The sequence below is a fragment of the Buteo buteo genome, chromosome 15, assembly GCF_964188355.1.
Source record: "Buteo buteo chromosome 15, bButBut1.hap1.1, whole genome shotgun sequence".
NCBI classification, from domain to species: Eukaryota; Metazoa; Chordata; class Aves; order Accipitriformes; family Accipitridae; genus Buteo; species Buteo buteo.
In genome coordinates, this window is record NC_134185.1 from 11,184,370 (window position 1) to 11,208,636 (window position 24,267).

At 40.9% G+C, this 24,267-nt stretch overlaps 1 protein-coding gene across 1 annotated transcript; it reads right to left on the reverse strand.

Annotated features, from left to right (window-relative positions):
• Nucleotides 1-1,213: 1,213 nt before the first annotated feature.
• Nucleotides 1,214-16,237, reverse strand: CGA (glycoprotein hormones, alpha polypeptide). The gene is made up of 4 exons (XM_075046579.1): nt 16,175-16,237; nt 4,074-4,180; nt 2,932-3,116; nt 1,214-1,446 (listed from the first exon to the last, which is right to left on the reverse strand). Exons 2-4 carry the CDS (start codon nt 4,171-4,173, stop codon nt 1,369-1,371), a joined length of 363 nt encoding a protein of 120 aa, XP_074902680.1. The 5' UTR covers nt 4,174-4,180; nt 16,175-16,237; the 3' UTR covers nt 1,214-1,368.
• Between the last annotated feature and the right edge of the window lie 8,030 nt (nt 16,238-24,267).

Below are 24,267 nucleotides of genomic sequence, written 5' to 3' on the forward strand. Positions count from 1 at the left end.
AGAAGTCTTTTCTTCTCCACAAAGCACCATGATTGTAGTCTTAGAAAATAGCACTGAATGTGCACTCCAGTAGAAAGAAGGGTGGATGAATAGCGGATTTAAACCATCATTAGATCCTGCTGGCCTTGGGCTGCTCAAGAGCCCCATCACAGCTTAGCCCTGGAGACCGGTCTAAACTACTTCAGTCATTTGGCACTGGTGCAGACATCCAGCCACCCTCACAGCCTCACCCCAGCCAGCTTTCCCTGTCCCCATTAGAAGCTCTTGCTGCTACCCTCACAGCATCTGCTGCGTGGAAATCCCCCCCAAATATACCTGAGGCTTTTTGAGTCAGTACATTTAAACCCTTGCAGCCAGCAACCATAGCAAGGCTGATGTTCTCACCCCAGAAATTAGGATGAAGACCAGGGGAATTCATTCACTTCAGTTCCCATGGGCAGGCTCCAGACCTGCAAGCAGTTCCTCCAGAGACCCTGAGCCAACCCACTGCAACTGAACAAGTACTATCTCTAAAATCTCAGTTTATGATATTAAGGTCATGTATTTTGAGTACATATTCTGTGGTCTTCTTCTCACTTAACATATTCCCTGCCTTTCTCATTTGTGTATCTGGGTCCAGCACATTGCATTTGGGAATTACTAAAGCCCTATACCAAGCTGCTCAGGCATACCTTAAACAGCTAATACTGTTGTACCACTCCTCTCTTCCACTGTTGCTACATGAAACTGTACAATTCTTTATAACGTCTGACTCTGCATCCATTTACCTATCTATATAGGAAGAGATTAAGTTCAAAGAAAAACAAAAGATGGCACAGAAAGACAGAGCACCATGCATAGATGATATACCGTTATAGTTTCTGTCCACAAGGTAAAGAAAAAACAGAAGAGAAACAGAAGAAACAAAATGTTGAGTCTTGAAAAAGTCTGATCACTAAATGAATAAGGGGAAATTATTGCTTCTTTTTCTGTGCACTTTCCCATCCCTCCCTTCCTCCTTCCCTCCCTCTCCCATAGAAAAAAGAAATCTAGAAATTAACCACAGCAGAATCTTTTTTTTTTGTTTTAAGCTATTAAATCATCATTTTTCCTCAAGAAACATTGATGATTTAACTGACAGTTAATTTTAAAAATAGATCAAGCATTCGGTTGTCATGCAAGTGCTGTATTTTATCCCTAATGGAAATAATTAAACTTACTTAAATGCATGAAGAAGCAAAGAGGAAATAAAACAGCCATCCATCTTACTCAAAGGTCTACCCAGTGTCTTGACCAGAAAACATAAGATTTTACACAGCAGTGCTATAAAAGCTGAAAAACAAATAATCCATTCACCGTTGTCCTTGATCATTAACAAAGGGACAGGCTTTAGGATTTATGATAGTAGCAGGTGCTGCAGTGACAATCTGTATGGTTCTCTATCTTCACATTGTCCTTAAGGGTAATCTTAAAAAAAGAAAACACACACATATAACAAATAATTAGGATTAGCTACACAGTAAAAACAGCATTCTCAAGTAAAAGATGTCTGAGGCCTTTTTCTTAACCAGAAGGTTCATAGGCTTTTTGAGGTTTGTGTACTAGAACGGCCTCTGAATGCCAGCTTGTAAATCTGCACCATCAGTGGTTTTCAGAGCCATAAAGACAAAGTTTTCAATGGTGACATAAATAGTGACATGGTTTGGTGTCCTTGATTTGGCACTTCTCTAAAGTGTCTGATTTTCAAAAAGTGTTAAGTAACCAATCTATGAAAAATCAGGAAGTGTCCTTAAAATATTTCACATGGGGATTGTAAAAATGGAGACCACAAACACAATGAGTCATCTTTATTTTTAATCTCAACCAAATTCTTGTTGCTGCCTCAGGGCACGTATAGTGTTGGTGGTCTAGAAAAAGACCTATGCTCTACTCAGATGAAGAGCCAGGATGGGTTCAGCTGTAGGTGTCTACAGGTAAGTCAGGTATCTGGGCTCTTATCAGAGCCAGTGGAGACCCAGTGCTCCGTTCAGCTGCGCACACAGAGCTGTCAATTGCCATTTGAGACATCAGAGGGGATCTCACCAAGCCTCCAGCTGCAACTCTAAAAGGTCTTTTATGGGTCCTGTGTCTGCCAGCCATACACAGATGGCTTCAGTACCCTAGGGTATCTCAAATGGCACCACATTTGTGAGTGGGTAACTGAACTGAGCCTCTAGTCGACACACTTAATGAGCCTGATTCAGATCACCATAGGATAGACACCTTAGCTTGTTTCAACTAGCTCACCATTTATTACGTCAAATTTAAGGTTTCTTCACCTGGAGCTGAATCACTCCCAAAATAATCAGCTTTAGCAGAATCTCTCTTTAAAACAACGTTCCAGATGAGAGTGTTAAATGCTCAAAGTAGTTGCACACATTTACAGTTCCCTCCTGGTTATACTATTAAAACACAGTCTCAGTTAATCTAATGAGCACAGATGGTTTTGGTGCCTCATTCCCATATATGTAATTGATGGTATTGACCAGTCACCTTCCCAGAGAACTCCTGCCTCTGCAGGAAAGAAGCAAGAAAAATGACTTATTAAAATCAAATACCCACTACATAGCATTTAAGGGGAGGGTGCACATTCAGGAGAGTTGCAAATGAGAGGACAACAAGTCCACCACCAGAACCGCAGATGTCAGGAGTCAAAGCATTTTCACTGAAGTCAGTGGCACTGCACCAAATTTCCACATCCCAACTGAATATCAGACTCAGTACTGGTTGACACTTTAATTTCCTCTTTAGAAAAAAGAAAGAACCCAAGCGCAAAGGATATAAATGCCAAGAATGCTTCCCTCAAATTGTTCCCCAATGTCCTCCAGCAAAAACATGTTCTTTTCTATTCACTGCTTCAGCTAAACATTGCATCCCAAAAGAAGCTTAAACAGGTCTCATTCACACCCTCACCTTGGTGAAAGCCTTTGCTACGCAGCACGTTGCTTCTGATGTAATATTCTTCGGAACGAGCATGGTCTTCTTGGACCTCATCGGAGTGGGATAGGCCCGGGAGAAACAGCACCCAGTGCACTGGTAAATGGGTGCTCCTGGCTTGGAAAAGAATCTGTTCTCCCCTAGCTTGCACTCTGGACAACCTGCCACAAAAATATAAGGAAAAGACTTTTACTTGGTTTCCAGCTGCATTTTCATTTTCAAAAAGGAAGGGAAAGTGCAGGAGGTAAGAGGAAGCACCGGCCGCATTCTGCTGCTTGACATCTGCAGAACAGAAAAGCACAGACACAAAAGGTCCCCTCTTTAGGGTCCTTCAACTCTGCAACACGCACCGGCTGTAAAACTAGACTGTGACTTTCTCAGTGAGGCACAAGCATTATTGTATCTTTTCTGGTTTTCTTTTCAATTTTTTTGACAGTTGTGGAGGGGTTTTTGTATGTCTACCGCACTAACAGTCCCTAGAAAACTTCCTACTAGCTATAGATAGTTAAATAGTACCAGCAGGATTTGTAGTGCTTCTTAGACATTGCCTGTTTTCAGGCAAGACTCTCTTATAAAGAATTTTTAAAATGCCCAGTGATCCTGAGATTTTTGTAGCTCACATTTTTCTATATTCAATTCGAGGCTGAATAAAAAAACCCGCAACCTCCAAAACACCCCTAAAATCTTCCTAATACTCTTTTGCAGAATGCTACACCACCAACGTCCCATATTCTGGGATCTACAGGGGAAAAATATTCTGCATATTATGAGGAGAAGCTATGGTTCTGCTGTTCCTGATGTTACGTTGCCATTTAGATCTCAAGAGTACAAGAAACCCAAACATTTCTATTCTATAATGTTTCGAGGTTAAGATCACCCATGTCAACATGAGGACATGGTCATCTGGGAGACTCTTGACCTGGAGAAATCAAGTTTAGAGAAGAAATTGGAAGTATACTCATAGCAAAATTATCTTGATTTATTATACCTTCATATCTCAGTGTCAATAAATGCAACAGAATTCTAAGATTTATGACCACATTTATAAAACATGTGAAAGTTTAATTAATACTCTTTACGAATAATTGACCTATTTCTGAACGCTGAAAGCAGCTTACCCTGCATGAGAAACTCTCCATCTGGGAAAGCATGAAGAAGATGCAGAAATACAGACAAAATGGTCAAAGTGACAGCTGCATACTTCCCGTAGGAATCCATGATCTGTCTGGAAATACAAATATACACATTTTTAAAGGACTGTTTTGCACTGGGTACAATACCGGTATCTAGGCTACACACTGATACAGCATTCAGTGCAAGTAACAGAGACAATTTAGAACCGGGATTGGAAACTGAAAATGCAGTGTACTGATGTGCATTTTATAGGCTCAGAAAATTGAATTCATCACAATAACAAAAATGTGCCTTTCTTTCTGGCCTTAACAATTTTTTTCTGAATATTAATATAAGCCACAGCACATAAACTTCAAATGTCACAACTGTCTAATATTTATGTTAGACTGGATAAAGCCAGCAAATGCTTACAGAGAAGACAAAAGAATCTGCAGAATCTGGGACATGGAAAGACTAATTTCAAGGAAAATGATTTCACATCAGGACATGATTTCCTGAACCAAGAGTCAGATTATTTGTCCACACACTGAAATGGCCTGAAGTTGCACCAGGGGAGGTTTAGATTGGATATTAGGAAAAAATTCTTTACCAAAAGGGTTGTCAAGCATCGGAACAGGCTGCCCAGGGAAGTGGTGGAGTCACCACCCCTGGAGGTATTTAAAAGACGTGTAGATGTGGTGCTTAGGGACACAGTTTAGTGGTGGACTTGGCAGTGCTAGGTTAACAGTTGGTCTCAATGATCTTAAAGGTCTTTTCCAACCTAAACGATTCTAGGATTCTAGGATTCCACGACTTCTTTAGTGCCAAAGTCCCCACAAACAGATTTTCACAGTCCTGTCCCTCGGTGGGAGAAGGCTCCTCTGATCTATGTAATGAGAGTGGCACTACATGCTGTGCTCCAGAGTGCCCGAGGACACGCTCAGGGTGCCCAGAGCGAGCTCAGGGTGCCAAGAGCGAGCTCAGGAGGGCTCGAAAGAGCCCCAGGGCCACCTGCATCACCTAGGGTCAGGGGAGTCCCAGGGAGGTCAGCATCCCTGCAACCTTCTGGACTGAGATTTCTTTTAGGCTTCATTTTACTGATGCAGCAACTTGGCTTTTGGGTTCTGAGTAGCAGAAAGATGGTTTGGTATAAACACATCCTGGTCAGCTTGAACTTTTAAAAATCTTTTCAATAGATTAATTTTGTGCAAGAAGGCTACAATGCGGCACTGCACATCTGTCCTTCTACAGCTAGCACATGAGATGAAGTGGCCATAAATAGCATATCGCTTGTTCTCTGGGTAATTCGACAGAAATGCAGTTGTGTGGCTATATTTGATCCAGATCAAATCCATATCACACCGTAATGCATATCTCTGATATGAATAACTGGGAGAACTACAATATTAAAGATGCAGAATATATAAGTTCTAACTATATGAATACCATAACAAATACTCTGGTTGATTTTTTAAAATTAATTAACTTTTTTCACCATCATTTGCAGTAAGATTTCATGGCAGCTGGGGGGACAGGACATGAAACCTCAGTTCTCTCCATATCCAAACTTCAGATGTGCTAAATAAGGGCTACACGCAGATCAGCAGGATGCTTTTTGGTAACTACCATAGGACCTTTAAAATTATTCTGAAGCACTTTGTACAGGCCTGGTCAGAGACAAAAAACTGGTCATAAACTGTTCATAAGAAATTGCTGTTTCTTTTGAGCCAGAGAAGTGCTATGTGCCTGTGCCGTGGCCTGGGAGGATCTCCCTCACTGGAAAGTCAGGCAGGACCTGAGTTAGGCTAAAGAGGTCACATATGTTTTCAGATCTTCATGTTATAAATATCTGGTCAACTAATGCTACTTTTAAAAATATTGGATTCACCTGAGCTATGAACACTTAAAACAAAATACTGAACCTCACTTCTTCTCTTGTCAGTATTAAAATGTAGTATTTTAGGCATGAAGTTTATAACCTTCCTTCTCAAGCACTAAGCCCCTGTATTGTACTGACAATTTCATTGTGCCCAATCACAGACCATTTTGCCCAGTCTCTCACTCAGAAAACAGATTTTCCCCCTTAAAAATTATTTTCTTCTAAAGCATAGGCCTGAGCCCTTCCTTTAGAAATGAACGGGAATGACATATCCCGTGGTGAAGCACTTGAGCCCCTGGAGAAGAGGATGTATAAAGGATGCTGAAGTATGAAATTGCCCACCCGGGGCAGCCTGTGCAGGTGACAGAGACAGCAGCACTCCTGTACCCAGCCAGGCTGGCTGGGGACAGCCTTGTCTTGAAGGACTGAGTCTCAAGTTCTTTTTATTGCTGAGACACAGAGCACATTTCAGATTACCCTGTGAGGGATTCTGGGCTGATCTTCCCCCTGAAGAGAGGGTGTTTGGCTGTGGCTGTGCAGCAGCGCCTGGTTCACTGGCCCCAGTTGCTCCTGACTGGCTTCAGCCAAGCACCCCAGGCAGCATCCCAAGCCCCCTGCTCCTAATCACCAAGCTATTTACCTGCCTTCCCAGAAACATTAGCTGATCGTGCAGATCTCTCCACCTCTGCAGTCCCCCCCCCCCCCTCCCCAGGCTGTGTCTGGAGCTAACTGACAGCTTGTTTGGGCTGTGTCTGAACTGCAGCGCTGACGGCATCTCCAGACTCTTGCAACTGGATATTTTGAACAGTTTCTTCTGTGCCTGCGCAGACCACCTGATCCCTTGACTTTAAAAGACTGAAACTGTCACACAAGAGCATGATGTGCTAATGACTGATGTGCGGGATAAGCCTCCAAGCTGACAACACTGATATGTACACTTTAGATACTGAAAAAAAAGCATTCAATCCTAAAATACTTAAAAGCTTCTCTTCCTCCAAATACACCAAATACACCGCTCAATGCTGCTACTCCGTGATAAATATTCTCCAGGGAAAGATCAAATTGTGGCCCCAAATATTTCTAAAAATGAGGTGGCAGTGAGAAGGACAATAATGCCAGCAACAAAGAAATCGATCTTTAGTTTTGGTGCAGAGGTTATTTAAGCATGCTATACTGATCAGAGAAGGCACTGCCGACCCTAACCAGGAAAGACGGTAGAAAATGAAGTATAATTAAACAAAGATAGCTTTCACATAATGGAAACTTATTTCTTTGGAGATTTTGCACCTGTCCAGCAGAATCCCTGCAAGGACTGCCACAATGATGCAAATGTTCAAGTAACGCCTGCTCACAACTGGAGGGAAAGGCAAACCTGAGGTGGTCCAAGGAGTGAAGCCACTTGCCTGGTATCATTACCTGAGAATGAACCTGGAGCACTGGGATGTGTGCAAAGAGAGTATTGATTAGCAGAGGGATGCTCCATCACTGCACAAATTCCCAGAGATATATGGGGACGTGAGGCTGCGACGCACAGGTCAGCAGGTCTTGGTTCATTGATTAAACACACGTACAATGCAGTCATCAAAGGTAGCAGTTCAGATGGCAGCGGAGCACAGGCCCTACAAGGTAGCTTTGAAACCAGGAAACAAAATCAGAGAGCTCCGTTCTTGCAGCAATCAGAAAAAGATCATGCCCAGGCAGATGAGGCTGAGACCAAAGGCAGGATGACAAGAGCACGGCCCTTGCCTGACTGGGGTTAGCAAAGCGGAAAGAAACAAAGTTTATGAGCAAGAGTGATGTGCAGTGCTCTCTGGTGCAATGAATGAAGGCACAAGGTGGAAACAAGCCTCTTCCTAATTAAGAGAGCAAAAACTAGAGGTAAGAGACTGATCTGAAGCCTCTTTCTAATTAAGAGAGCAAAAACGAGAGGTAAGAGACTGATCTGAAGCCCAGCTAAACTGAATGGCTAAGAGGCTAATGAAGTTGCAATTAACAGGTGGCAAGGGTTGGGCGCTGGGTACAAGTAACTTCGCCTCCTCCCTCCCACCTGCACAGTGAGTCAGTTCATGCTGGCAGAAAACAGAGGATAAAGGAGTTTAAAAGAGCCAGTAAGGAACAGGAAGAAAAATTATTGGTAGCAATTGTGGAAGCACTGGAAAAAAGCATTTGGAAGAGGTATCAAAAAGCCAGTTCAATGTATGTATGTATGTATGCATGCAGGCTGAATGCAACCTGTAATTACACATCTCTGCTTGGGCTTTTACCAAAAAAACCCCATCCAAGTACAAGAAATACTCTTCTGATATTAGTCAACGGGTGGCAAAGGAAAGGGAGGGATGCCGTTAACACGGCAGCCCCACGGAAGCTTTGAGCATGGCTCTCAGGTTTGTGAGAAGCAGCTGCCAGCTCTCTGCACCCTGTTCCCTCGACAAGAGTAACCTGTGTCCGCAGGACAAAGGTGGTCCTTCACACCATTTAGATCCACAGCCTCCTATGGGCCTGCCAAATGTTTTGGGAACTGAACTGAGCTCAGCCACATCTATGGAGTCGCGCTGAATAAATTGGCTGGATCCTTCTCTCCAGCAAATAAGGCTTTTTTTAAGGTTGTTTACTGCATACGCTCTTTCCAGCCCCATAGAGGGGGTGTGACTGCTGGCAGACTTACCTGCACTGGGACACAATCCCACACTTTAGCATCAAGCCCTGCTCCATCCAAGGGGACATTGCCCAGAGTGTGAGGAGTTGGCTGGAGGGTCCCGTGCACCAGCAAGAGAAGACAGACAGCCTTTTCCAAATGACCTGTTTCCATATTATCCTGAGCCTTTTGATAGCCTGGATGCTCCACCAGCTCCAATAAGATGCCAGCCACAGGAATAACACCACAACCCTTGACTGATTATTCCATGATTTCATGCTCTTTGCTGAAGGCACAGTGGCATTCTCCATCCTAATTTTTCTAAGAACATATAATGCTATGATTTGGTACATCATAAGGCTTTGAGGCAATCCCAGAGGGAAGTTGTTTAAATTACATTAGCAAAAACGGGAATTGAAATTGTAGTTTTGCACTTCCTCTATTGAGTCAGACTGTCAGGCTCATACCAAAAACACTGAAGATACCTGTCAATAAAACCCAGATGTGATCTTCTCTACTCTTCCAATGCAACAGCCATTTTGCCTGATGGTCTTACTTGGTTTTCTGACTGTGCATATGCTGCTAACGCAGTTAGTGTCTACACCACTCATTTCATCTCACCACGAAATCAAAGGAAGCTTTTACTTTAATCTATTAATTATTATCTTTCTTAAGCTATTGGAACATTATATAATGCATGAAGTTCAGCAGCTCTTTGGAAAGATAGTAATTTTAAATCTTCCCCAGCAGTTAAAGTCTCATCTCATTATTTACAATATCTTGTCTTTTTCTGTAAATAAGTTATCGTGTTACCTATTACCCTCACAAAGACAGGCAATCATCTGTATTTGCAAACAGGTCTTCTGTTCAGGTACGCGTGGGACTTTGTGGATGCTTTTACATTCATGTGAAGCTCCACTGGATCAGAATCCCTCGTCTAACTCTGTGGTCCATGTCCTGGCACAGACATGCCAGCAAGCTCTGTTCAACGGGCATCCTTTTTACTGATTGTACAAAATAACCTAATGTTTTCAGCATAAACTTGGGACATCCTTCTATACTTTTCCATAGGGTGACAGTGGTGCTGTCATACCCAACAACAGTTAAACACTTTGCACATTGTGTTCATTTCTTTCTGGGATGCTTGGCCATGAGCTACAGCTGTGTCACAGCAACAACGAAGTACAACTGCCAGCTCTTCACTTGCAGCCCAGTGTCATGTACGCAGTAACCTGCTAGCAAATCACTGAAGACTGAGAATTCTTCACTAATGGGTTTTTTCCCCCTTCCCTTAACATATTTAATCATTACCGGTAATTTAAAGACTCTAAAAGATGTGTCAGTACCACAGGTTGTGTAACACTTGACATTTGACAGCAACACTGTTGACGAGGAGAAAAACACAAAGTTACTGATGAAGAATTACCAGACCCGATCAGAAATCGCAAAATATCAACATTTAGCTGCAATACAATTCTAGAACCTCATTTTCTCTTACTTACAAAGCTAGTTTAACCCCAAGCACTGATGTTTTAGTCCCAAAGCAACCTTTAAATTAATTTTCAAGGTAAAAACTTTGACAGAATGGAAGAAGAAAACTTTTGGAGAGAAGGGAAAGAGAATGTAAAAAAAAATGTAATTGTTCGTCTTTAACAGTAACAAAAATTAAAAAATATATTACCTCCCTTGTTCAACAAGAATAAATCAGCTGAGAAACTGCAGGATGGTGTTTGAAGGTGAGCTGTCCTTGATGCTTGGATGTACGTTCCTGATGTATGAAAAAGTTGCATCTTTCTTTTATACCAGTAAAGCTAGATTATATTCCTCGCCCACATCTAAGCCATAGGATTAACTGTACATTTTATCTAATGACTGAACATTACTTTATGTAATTACCAGCCCACCATGCTGATCTTATCTTCAACTTGACTTTCAAAAAGATTATTTTTTTTCTTATATAATGAAAGAAAGGTCAGCTTGCGAGCACAAACTCTGTGCTGTATGAGTTTCCTGGGGAACTCAAATATCGAGCATCCAGTCATTTGCTGCAGTTTTCAGTGAACAGAATCTCATTTTTAAAAAGGAAGGGTTACTAAGGTTTCCTAATATTTCTTATTAAAGTGGAGAATAATTTTTTTAAAAAAACAAACATAAAACACTTCTACAGCAATGGCATTGTTTTAGCAAAGAATAACAAAATAAAGAGTAGCAGAGATCTACGCAAACATTTAAAAGAATAATCTCTATTTGAATTTAATACCCAGAGAATGAATGCATGGATAAATATAGAAGGATTACCTTTATAAAGACAAGATTTCTCGCAAGATCTCATCTTGTTTTTAGGGTAAGCCTAATGCAGTGGAGGCACTTCTGAAAACGGCACCAGGGTGCAGATTTTTAAGGCTCAGGGACTTGTAAGTCCTTGAGTTCAAGTGACAGAGTCTGTGTCGATGCTGGTTAAATAAGAGAGGTCCCGCTCTGCCTTCTGGCACCGAGGCCAAGTGGCACAGCAAGGCTTGCATCCACTCAGCTCTTCCCTTCGCCTTCCCAAAGGGGGGGCACACATCCAAACGCCTACTGGGAGCAGCGCCTGGCAATGCAGACAGTCCTGGGTCGGAGCTCAAGGCCATTCCTGCAACCCTATTGTGTTTTTAAGTCCTGGAAACTTGAGGGAGATTGACTTCAGATGTCAGAAGCTCACTTCAGATGTTAACTGCCTAAACCTGAGTTACTCACTCTAGACTGCCTTTGTATCAATGGAGAGAAATAGCCCTAAACATCTGGTTCAATACAAGACTAAGTCACTCTTCCAGTGTGCCTGTTTTTCACCATTGAGAGCCCAGGGTAAGTAGCTTGGACTGCTCACTGTCCTACCCTTAGAGATTTACAAATATTTTACAGCTTTAAGAAACTCCTTAACATCCAAAGGCTCAAAATTACTTTATAAGCACCTACTTTTTGTCACTCACTGCGATATTGAAAGAGACCCCTATAGCTTCTTGTGTTCCCATGAAAATGAGGCTTTGATTCACGATTCAATCAGTCTCTTCCAAAACGTTTATTGTACAGTTGGATTTGGTGAATCGCACCTGTCTAGATTTCTACCATTCACTTTTCTTGTCCCTTACCTTGACTCTCTTTTTAATAACAGCAGCACCCCCGGACTCTGTTAGCTATTTCAGACACATTTATCGCAACCTTATCACATCTGGCTTCACTAACATCCTCATCTGCTTCAAGGTGTCGGACGCCTTTTTCCTCTTCTATTTGTTCAACTGATCACTATAACAAAGTTAAACTCAAAACAATTGTCTCTAGCCTACATCTGGCTTGAAATTGGCTTCTGTTTCAAAACTGAAGATGGATTTCTGCACCTGGAAGCTTGTCTGTTTTTTATCCAACAATATGAGCTGGTCTAATAAAAGATAAATAAAATAAAGTCTCTCTCCCTACAATCTTGCTTCATTTAATAACAAAAGCATACGGTTAAATTTGAAAGCTACTGGTAAACATAGTTTACTGAGAAATATTCCCCTGGAAGACAGAAGCTTAATATTTCTTGTCATTCAAAGCAAAATTGATGAAAATTGCTGAAGTTTATAGAGTGCCTCTGACTTGGCTCTGTCCTGCCCATTTCATACTTACCCCAGCTTGCAGGAAACCCAGGATGACTTGTGATGCTTCACAAAAAACAGAAAACTATCTTTGTCATCAGGAAAATAAGTAATGATTGTATTGTATATTCATATTTAGTACTTATTTACCTAGGTACTGTAGCATGTCATCAATTAGTAAAAAGGAAACGCTATACAAAATAGTTCTGTCTTTGGAAGGACTTGAGCGCAGTGACAATGTTACCCCCACAGCATAAAAGAAAAATAAAAGTGCCCACAACCTGGTACTCTTTTCCTATCAGAATGTATTAGGAATAAATCTTGTGAAGTCAATGGAATTACACTGGTATAAAAGATAGTTTAAAAAAAGCTCCTATTTTTATTAAGAGGATTTCTTACTTTAGCCGCTCCAAATCTCCAACTAAAAATACTTGGTCAAATCTGTCTTAATGTGTGAGTGAATGAGAAATGAGAGAATGTAGCTCACTGTTTTAGAGAGGGGAAAAAAACCCTCTAGTTTATTAAACAGGGTATTCTTAAATCACTTAGCAATACTGTCACAGGTTGTTGCTACACTCTGATACTATGATTTCATGGTCTATATAAGTATATGTTGAAAAGATAGGTAAATATATATGCCAAACTGGACCATCGAATATGCTTTGCCAAGATCAGTATTTTGTTTCCTATTTGCAGAAGCAGAAAAAGCCATTCTGAGGTGGAAAAAGGCAACAAACTGCTGAAATTTTCAAGTTTCTTTGAGGCCACTCTGTTCCTAAATTGGACTGGGACTGTATTAAGGAACAGAAGTGAAACTAAATATAGCACTTGTTAAGACTGAAATCAGTGTGAACTCAGCACCTAAATATTATGGAGTTTCAGAACTTTTGGCTCTTTTCTAGGAGCTGGGTCCCTCCAGCTCCTTCTCTGGCTTTCTCTGGAAAGGAGAGTTCACGTCTCTTCCCTTGCTCTGCCAGATGCTGTCTCAGGGTATCTGTCCTACTTCCCTACTTAGTGATATCTGCTTATCTGCAGGCTGCTTCCTGATGCTGCCTCTTCCTCGCTAGAGGAAAGCTTTTCTAGCTTGCCACTCAACACTGACCGTGCTGGGCATCCCCCAGCACTGCCAGTAAAAGAATGGAAAAGGACTCCCTTTCTTCAGAAAATAAACTCTTCTATTAAAAAATAACTCCACCCAATCAATAAACAGACACACACCCCCCAAGTGTGGTCACAGATTAGCACTATTAAACAGAATCTACTTACTTTTAATAAGGGCAATACAAGGTTTGCTATACCTTACCCCTGCAGAAAAGATAGTACAGAGCACACTTAATTTCTTTTTTTTTTTTAAATTGCTGTTGCATTCATCAGAACCATTCCTGCCTTCTTTCCTGGTTTTCCTATTCTTTGCAGATAAGCAAAGGAGAAGAAACAACCTTTAAAATGAAGTTCTGATAGCCTTTTTGGCTTGGATGGACAAGCAGGTTGAGTTCTGGAGGATTTTTCTTTTTAATAACAATTAAATCACATTTCAGACCTTCCTCCAGATGTAGCCAAAATCTACCCTTCATCATTCATGCAAACTCAGAAAACAGCAGCCCCCCATCTGAGAATGGAATGGCTCACCAAATGCCAGAAACTCCTCTTTCTTTCTTCCTTGCAATCTTTGAATACCTCCTTGGCTTCTTTGTCCAGCCCTGCCCTACAAGCTGACCCAAGACCCACAAGTCTGAGCCTGCACCAGACCCTGCACCAGAAGGCGTCCCGAAGCACTGGTACTATCTCTTGTATTTTGGGTGTCACTTCCTTTATTTCTCATGTTATCTTCCAGGAGTCCCAGGAGGAGAGAGGCTCCCCACATACCACAAGCCGCTCTGCAAATTATCAGGCAAATTATCAGAGTTGCTGAAGAGAGATAACAATGAAAGGCCCCATAAGAATGAGTGAGAGCATATCCTGGAGAGAAAAATTTGCTGGGGATTCAAGGAAAAAAGAAGTACGTTGAGCGTTAAAGAAAAAGATATGCAGGTATTTCAATACTTCACTGAGTGTCCTTACTCATCCCCAGTTCGCTCATAACTTTTCCAGTTGCCATCTGTCTACTCCCAGAGACGGTAACACCAGCTCAGTAGATATACACTTAAACAAGGCTCCCCAAGGCAACAGAAAATACAGATATATACCATTTTGAAGTCAAGAGCTCCTGCCTGCCAAAATACTTCATACTGTATTATGTGGGGAGTGAATGTCAAGTTTTCTGTTCTTTTACAGATGTTTTCAACTGATTATCTAAAATTATCTCTCAAAGCAGTACTTTTTGGCCTCATCCTCCTTCGCTTAAAATCAATGGGAGTTCTGCCATTATTTCAAATGACACTGGATCAGGACTTTTAAGATTAGCTATTAGTGTTCTCAAGCTTCAGCCAAACATTGATTATTCTGAGATAATAAGGCTTTCAGTACTTATTGCACATAAATAATTGACTGCAAAGCCTCTCCTATTCTAAAACCGTAGTGTAAAGAGGGTTCACTAATACATATCTTTTGGGGGGGTTTTAAAGGAATTAATATTACAGACAATGGCACTTCAGAAATACATGAAATAATCATTATTTCACCAAAGCTAAGTAAAAATTGTGCCTCTGAAGAAAAATAGTAAGATTATAAGGAATACATATACTTTTTCCCCTTTTTTACTGTAACTCGTCAAGGTCAAAATGTTTAATCATGGCATGTTATTAGGCAACTTATGGTACTAACAGGATGATGGCTTCTGTTTAGCTCTGTTTTCATGCTTCTTTTTGGAATGGGTTTATTTGAAATCCAATTCCTTTGAGCAAAATCGGAATAGATAATATTACAACAGTCACAGAATTGTGGAACAGCAAACAAAATGTCACTCGTGTAGGTTTGACCTCAAGGGCTTTAGAGATTGTATTTCAATATTCTTTTTCTCTACTTTTAATTACTAAAAGTAACTACACTTCATATAATGACTAAAGCATCTCACAAGGTCAGGAAGGACTATTCCTGTTACGTATAATGTTGCTCAGTTGAAGTAACCAGGTTTGTTAGACTCCTGAAACATTAAGTGCTTATTATCAGGCAGAGGTAAAACACTAGACTAGATAGACTACCGATCAAACTGATTATGTCAACGAATATGTTCCTGCACCATAAGGGTAGCCCATGAGAGACAGACAAAGCAGCCTTACTTTAAACATATTTCAGTATTTAGTTTTTTTCATGAAAAAAAAATAATTACCATGTGAATAGATCATTGCATGTCAGGTTTAGATCTGATAAATAGCCACGTAAAAGTGAAATGCATACTTCCAGTGCAGCTAAAACAAAGAAGCCTGATCAATAATGCAGGATGTCTCATTTATACAACTAGCAATTTCAGCAACTCTCATTATCTAATACCAAAATAATTGTTCAGACAATTAGCTATTATCTTTCTCTAGCCCCAAATCTGAAGACTCTCATATGCTCACTGTATCACCTCTTCTATTAGTAGAGATTTCTATTATGAATTGCTTTTACATTGCATAGAACTGTATTTCTTGCTTTCTACAAATGAAAGCAGAAAAAATGCTTAAGTTCATCAAATTCCGATCAAATTGCAGCAAGCAAGAAGTAGCCTACAGTGCTGATAATAAAAAAATGTACTGACATAGAAACGTAGCTGGAAAAGGGATTCTGAAGAAAACAGCTTATTTCTATCACATTGCCAAGAGGCTCGTTACCAGGTTGCTGTTACCCTTCTCTACTGTCACTGCACAGAGAAACCTGTCTCCCAGGTCATTCAGCTGAATAAAAAATTCACCATACTTATGATCCGTATTGCAGCAGCACCTAAGAAACCCACACAGAGGCCAAGCAGGGATGGTCCCCTGCCCTGGAGAACTCACCGTCTCATACCGGGTTTAGAGGAGTAAAGTCATTCCCCCAAATGCCTCCTGTTTCACCCACCTGGGTATTTTTCTGAAGACATCAGATCTCAAACTGATGTTCTGGGCTCCACCAAAATTTCCGGACGAGGTTCTAGGTCTGCGTAGTGCAGCAGGCCAGTTCCCACACTCACAGGGATCTCTTCTGATCTCACATCTAAGCGATCCCTTCACACAGCCAACTGCCCCTCCGGAGGAACTGTGTGTAGCATATGTTTCACATTTGCCAGAGACTTTCAGAGCAACGAATGAAGGGAATTATATGTGGTATTTCATTATCAGTGTGACTCAGCGCATGGAAAATGGGCTAGTGCATTATAATTAATGCCATATTAGAAAGTAAAGCAGGCCAGTGATGCCCACCTCCATACAGTTGTCTTTCAGAAATAAAAAGGGCTTACATTTACATAACACTTCAACATAGATCTTACAGTGCTTTGAAAGCTGGATATTGAGAGCTGATTTCCCACATCGTTGAAATACAGCCACTCTCAAGAGGCAGAGCAGTAGCCGTTCGCTGCCAGCAACATTACACGGATGTCCTCAGAGGGCCAGCAATGAATCATAGTTACGTCTCAAATTTAAGCTAAATGTCTATCCAAGTAGACTGTAAAGGTCTAAGCTGTAAATTTAGGGGGAGGGAGAGGGCAGGGAGGCGGTCCAAAAACCAGTAAAAATTTAAGAGATGCTATTTTACATTATTTTGTGGTCCAGGTTATTTCTTAAGCTAAGCTTAGATTATAAAATGAAAGAGCTGAGAAAGGACTAAATAAAATCTCCTAGCTCAAATGGTCTAGATGGTGCATGTGTCCTCTTTCCAGACAAGAGAAACACAGTGGGAAATGCTTCAGGGGGTCACTCCCTGCTTCAACACTCAGGAATTATTTTGTTTGTGCAAACTTCTGTGTGCATTTCAATAATAAGCTCTCAAGAAGTACAGGTTATTGATATTTTACCCTTGCACAAGTGCACATAAGGAGAAAATATACCACAGTGGGATTCAATTCCCCCCAACTTTAGACATCTGCGGTACAGATGGCCAATGTCCAAGCTGGTTGCTCTGGCTACGTCCGCAGTCAATGGGAAGACACTGGCATTTTCAGGGTGCAGTTCATCTAATCTGTTTTAGCACTCTCCTTAGAATGAAATGGGTGATGTCCTTCAATTGCTTGTTTCTCTCCACTGGTTATAGACGGGTCAAGAAAACTGGCTTAGATAGTCATATCCATTTATTAAGATATCGCACCTGACCAAATGAATCCAAAGCATCTTTCACTTTATGGCTAATATGCCAGGAATAGATACAATCATGCTTTTTTTTTACACTTAGACAATCTGAGGTCCATGCTGTTACCCAAGTGCTCTGTAACTTCCTACAGCCCTTCCAGGAGGTTAGGAAGGGGAGGAAGACGAGAACTGATCTTATCTGTTAATTGCCTCCTAGATTCTTTCCCTTTGTCTGTGCTCATTTGCCATCTCTTGTCTTATTTGGTGTTTAGCTTGAAACTTCTCTGAAGCAAAGGCTATCCTTTTATTCAAACTATTTTTATCCATGACGAGGGCTCCTAAACGGTGTAACTATTACAGACCAACACTCTGCTTGCTTGATACTAAGAAGGGAACACACTGCATCCTTTTAAAGGATGGTGCTGCAAGTGCAGCTGCTGTGATGACAGTAAGCAGACTTTCAGAAACATAATCACCTTCCTAGAGCTATTCCCAGGTAGGAATAACTTCACAGAGACCTAGAGCCTGTTAGGCATAGAGAAGCCCACAGAATAACACAAAATGCCTTTAACAGTACTTGTTTTGATTTCATAGAAATACGCATTGAGGTCCTTCAGGTTTTAGAGTCTTTGGTACAGGCAGATACTCACGTACTGGTGAAAAACTATGCTGGTAGGTGCCACACAAGGTCCTGCAAGCAAACCCCCAGCTCCAACTTTGGGATGTTAATGTTTTTTTCAGGAGTGCGCTGTACACTACTCTAAGAAGGCGGCCAGGGGTTTTAGCAAGCAAGCTAATAAAAACACTTCAATGCCACCATTCACTAACTGACTGTATTTTTTCCTGGGAATATCCTCTAGAGCTGTTTTGGTATTTTTCTAAACATTTAAAATGCCATATCTAAATGTTAGACAGGAAATTCAGAGATAGCACAACTTTGCTACTTCTACTGGCTAGTACCAAATACTGCCGGGTGAAGTATGACTAGGTAACAAATGTTAATATTTGATATGCCTTATCAAGCTGAAACATACATTTTTTATTTTAAACAGAGCTTCACTGCAGCACAAAAGCAGGCAGTAAAAAGAGTGCACTGGCCAGTGAAACCAGATTTGCTGCTGTTTGATATGCTGCAGAACATGGCAACACAACTGATTCATTACAGCAAATAAGGTCACGAGTTTGCCATTGATTTATTGGTTTAAAGGGTCGTGTGTGTGAAATCAGCTCACTCTGACAGGGAAAAGTAAAGCTCAGTGCCAATGTCTTTGTGTTTTAACAGTTTCCTGGCTGTCTGCTTTAGCTCTTCCACCAATGTTGCAGTGAAACAGAGGAAGCAATGTCCTTGGGAACTTTTTCAGCCCTGATACCCATAGCAGTGTGCTTTAAAAAGCTATATTAAGCAAATCATGAATTAGGACTCAGACATGTGACCAGTAGTCTTCAAAGCACAACTTACAGAATTGCTCTGTGCAAACAGGCAGGACAGGGAATGTATTGAGCAATGGTTTCTGTTTCCTGGGGTCTACAGAAGAGTCCTCTGTGCCTACCTTCAATTTATATTAGACTTACTCATCCTGCTGTCTGTGAACCACTGCTGGGTCACAAGATATTGGGGTGGTCGTCTAGAAAATGTTTCCAAGAAGTTTAAATCCTATGCACATGCTTCCCCTCCCACTCAACCAAAACCTACATACAAAGTTGCAATCAGTACCATCTACAAATGAGGAATAAACCAAGCACTAACCACGGAGAAAGTGATTCATCAGTCCAGCAAATTAAAGTCTAACAAAATAAAATTGAATGCAGAGGAAAGAGTGGGGAAGAGAAATGAGAAAAAAAGCAGGCATGGATAAGAACTGATACTTTCATTATTCACCATATTTGGTATGTATCTTTGAGGGTATGGCTACACACATTCTGCAAAATTCACTTGAATAAGCCTGAGATTTGTCTGATCGAACGCAGGCAACTGCAATGCCATATAGACACCTGAGCTGACTGTCTAGATTCCCTCAGAATCAAAAGAGAAAAAAGGCACTATTTTTGACAACTACTTCAGGACAAGGTAAACTGACCACTCTCCTTGGTTATAAGGGGAACCTAGACAACTAGCTCAGACGTAGGCATCTACAGCTGCACTGCAAATTCTTACATTTGGCCAGATAAAGCTCACAGCAAGACCCAAAGACCAAAAACTCACTTTTTAGCAGCCTGCCTAAATTTACTCTATCTATTCCCTATTTCAACCACTACAGCTTTCCTCAGAGCATCACTATGGATGCTGAGGTTCTGCAAGCAGGTTAAAAAAGGCCAAGGAGGGTATCAACACAGGATCTAGAAGGCATTCTGCAGGCACCGAATGGCACCAGGACATCCACCCGAGTGGTATGGCCCCGTAGGAACATACCAGCTCAGTCCCAAAAGAAGTAGAGACACAGCAGCGTGCTGCCACATCTGAGTTACTAAGGTCAGCTGAGAAGCAAGGCTTGTCACCAGAGTCACAGAGATATCCCAGTGCAACTGTATTGCTCCCGTACCTGGGACCAGCACAGCTTAGGCACCTCTGCACGTGCTTCCCTGCTCGGCGTGGAGCTCACCCGATCAATCTGCCCGAGGCCACAGACAAGACTCGGTGCTCGAGGGTAGGCTGGCACACACCCTAGGTTTAACACCTTGGCAGGCAACCCACTCGTGCCCGGCGGTGACTACGCTCACTTCTGCCCTCCTTCCCCACCAACACGGTCTCCTTCTATCCTGGTGTGCGGAGAGAGAGAGAATTTCCAACAGCAAGTAGACATTCAAATACAATTTAGGGCAGGGGATCACACCAGGTCCCCGACTGAGCAGTCTGCGGTTGTTTGCAGAGCAACCACTGGTGTGAAGTCTCATTAACTTCAGCAATGTAGCAAGTCCCAGTGATTTCAGAAGCATTTAATCATGCACTTACATGCTGGCTGAGCAGGGATGTACACAAGCACACATGCTTTGCTGATTACAACAATTTTTTTGACACTAAGCACACACACTGCAGAATGGTATCGGAATCGTCAAGTACAAGCTCAGAGAGCCCAGCCCTTGATCCCATGATACTGGGGGAAAAAAAGTTAGAGGTGTTTAAATTAGTGGGCTGTGATGACTTCACCATGAATGTTCAGAGAAATAGCTGAAGTAATGTTTTTATCACTGATGATCAAGAAATAACAGCAAGCAAGGAAGGTTCAAAGTATAAATGCAATACTTATTTTTAAAAAGAGAGGATAGAGCACTTCAGCCTAACTTTTATCCCTTGAAACAGAACAAATTATTAAATGAAGGATTTGTAAATACCTGGAAGATGATGATAATTATTAAAAAACAGTCGAAACTGGTTTGTCATGAAAAGAATCCTATCAATTGATGCTAATCTCCTTCCCTGACAGGATAATTGCTCTTGCAAATAAGTGCAAATAGCAGATATGATGCATCTTGACAATGACAAGCTTTTGACACTGTCCCACACAGCATTTTCCTAAGTAAGCCATGACAGTGCGTTCCAGAGGTAATCCAGAGGAGAGCCACAGGACTTTGTCCTGAGGCCAGTTTTATTCCCTGCTTCCATTAACAGCCTGGGCGATGGCACATGGGTGTGCTGCCACAGTTTCGTAGTGACATCAGGTTGGGGAAAGTGGCAAAGTGCTTCGAAGGATGGAAATAGCACTAAAAACGGGCCTCAAAAATTCAAGAAGCAGCCTAAAATCAACCAGACAAAATACAAACCAGATAACGCTTTGGAAAGAGAAATCTAACGAACGAAGAAAGTTAAGTATAGAATAGGAAATGGCCGTGTAGGCAGAAAACAATGTGGGAGATCACAAACTAAAGAGTCAACAATGTAATAGATGACACAAAGAGTAATTATTCCACTTAACTCAGCTCTGGCAAAGTCCCAGCAAGTGTAGCACTGGGTTTGGCATTGGTCACTGTACTCCCAAGAAAGATAATGGCAATCCATTGCGGGGGAAGTATGACAGCAAGGAGAGTTTAGGAAACATCAACTGTGAGGAAAGCTAAAGGAACGGAGTTTACACAACTTAGAAATAGAGCCGTAAATTGAGAAATGAAGAGATCAAGGTGGAACATTATAGCAGCATTCCAAAATGTAGAAAGCTGCCATAAAAGATTTGTGGCCATTGTTCCACCGTGACAACTAGAGGAAGGACAAAGATCAGATGAATTTGCAGCAGAGATTTAAGTTGGGTATTATGAATCCATTCAGTTAGGATTGCAAAGCATTGAAACAGGCTATTTCAGAGGCTGTGAAATCTTCCTTCCAGAAGTCCTGATCCTACTTCTTTTGAAATAGCGTGTAGCAAATTTGTTTGCATGACTAATAAAAATAAGGTGTACATGGTCATCAGTGAGTTTGAAAGGCCTGTTTGGTCTGTGTAAGCCAAAAGATACTCAATTCCTAACAACTCTACATTATTGCAACTCCACATCGCAACGATTCAGTGTTTCTGTAAGCATGGGCTTGAACGACTACAGGATCAGACCTACATTTTTCCCTTACACAATGGTGCCTAAGTAATGGAATGCATGTCTCAGATCTTTTAATGTAACATAATTTAATGCAGTTTTTGTATTTGAATAGTATACCTAAATCACTGCAAAAAGAACTGCTATCTCACTGTAAGAAGAGAGCTACTAAACTGTGTGTCCTAGACAAAGGAAATATTTTTCAAGTGGTTTGCCTCAGGGGGGATTTAACGGAGGAAGTTAATGCATTCCAGCAAGAATCTCCATCACTATAATACCAGTGGATTAATTGTAAGTAAAGCTAAAGCTGTGTGTGAGGAAAATTTGCAGCATAAGGAATGTTGATGAAAAGTGTGGGATGGCTGTTGAAGATAAATACATAATTTTAAATGAATTTTATTTTAAAATGGTTATATTTTTTCAGGATTTTGTTATTCCCATGACTAACTCTCAGCTGTAAGAATGAGTTTTTCGTTTTATTCCAAGAAATCATTTTTTTAATCAAGAATTCATTACATTTCCATCTTTTCATTTTCACTGCAGTGGTTTCTTTCTCTGTGCAATGATTTTATCATCTGATTGCAATCAATATTGCTGGAACAGGCAGTACGTGTAGTTCATCATCAGTCAGAGAATGGTAAGGGATTAGAGCATTTATACTACCCATGCTTAAAATCCATCCCTCTACCTGCCCCTCCTGCCCTTTGCAGGCTGTACCTTTTTTTCCTTCTATTGACACTGGGATCTGTATTACACGAAAGGTTTTCAGTATTAATTTGCTGAAAAATTCAATTATATACTCTTTTTAAAAAGAAATAGGTTGCTGTAAAACATATTCTTGAGAAGCATTTTTATCCTTTATCACAGCGAAGAGCTGTGTGCCACTACTAGGTAATAAACTGATTATAAACCAGCTAAATCACAGAGTCAGGAATGCAGAATGCAGATCAATATGAAAAACAAAAACTTCTTTTAATTGACCTCACACCTACCAGCAAATTCTTCCTTTACCTCTTAGCGGGATATTTGCAGTTGTTAATTTAAATAAACTCTCTCCCCACCCTCCCTGAGTTGTTCACAACAACTGCCCTATCTTGATGCCCAATCCCTTTTATTCTGTGCTCATGAAAAAGAACCAGTTCTTAGACACAAAATTAAAAAAAAAAAAAAGTGTTTCCGTGGAATCCTAATTTAAACACCTATCTTGTCAAATGGGGAAAGGAATGAAGACAAGAATGCAATGATGGGAAAACATATCCATCCCATATCCATCTCAACAAGAATAAAACTATTGAGGATTAAGGCAGTGTGCATTGGGAAGAGAACAAAAGAAAACGATAAAAAGAAAAGACAATTGGAAAGGTAGAAAGGCACCATTAATTACAGGTAATAGTATTGTGGTTTGTATTATATTATGTAAAATGAGAACACAACCACTCCCCTGCTTTTAAGATAGCTCTGAAACTATTTTGTAAGATTCCCTTTTGAGAAAACAGCTCAAGTCATGACCCAGGCTGTATTTTCAAATGTGCTGTCCTCCCTTGTCATTAATTTGCTCCCTCTGGAACAGAAAGATTCTTCATGCAACCTTAAAGTGGATGTTGCAAAAACTTTTTCCTCTCCTCCTCCCAGCTCATGCAGAAGACCTCCAGACCACACTCTGCACAGTTGGGTTTTTTTTCTTGCTGTGGGAAATTTAGACCACTTTGATTACCGAGCAATATATAGCCCTACATCAGTGATTTTGAATACGGGTGAAAATGGCCCCAGCCTTGACAGAAGCCAGCAGTATCATTAAGAATGATGTGACTACATGGGATTAATTTTCTTCCCCCTTTTGGAATTCATATTTCATTTGCAATCAATTTTCATGATCAGATCCCCTTACACAAATCTACCATTTTACTGTTTTCATAAAGTTTCTTTTGCAATGTTGTGGAGGAACACATAAGTGCCTTAGAAATAGCACTATTTATTGTCTAATGTGATAGCTATGTCTGTTTTGACATATTCAGCAAGCAGTTAACACCAATTTTTCTTCACACAGTACCACCCTTTAGCTTGAAAAGCTTTTGTCCTGATGTTTACTTTTAGTGTTTCTAGACTGAAATCACACTTCTTTTCACCATTTGTTTCACTAAGCTAAATGAATAATTTTTTTCTCCTCTCATAAAACAGATTCTCCATTTTACTGATCATCCTTCGAGTCCTCCTCTGTACCTCCTGCAGCGCGATCTAATATTTTCTGAATAATAGCGACCAGAATTGCACAAATTGCTTCAGATGTGACGAGACCAACGTTTTTATCTGCAATATCTAATGGAAATACCTGACCTGTCATGTCATGTGATTTTAGTAACTTTTTTTGCA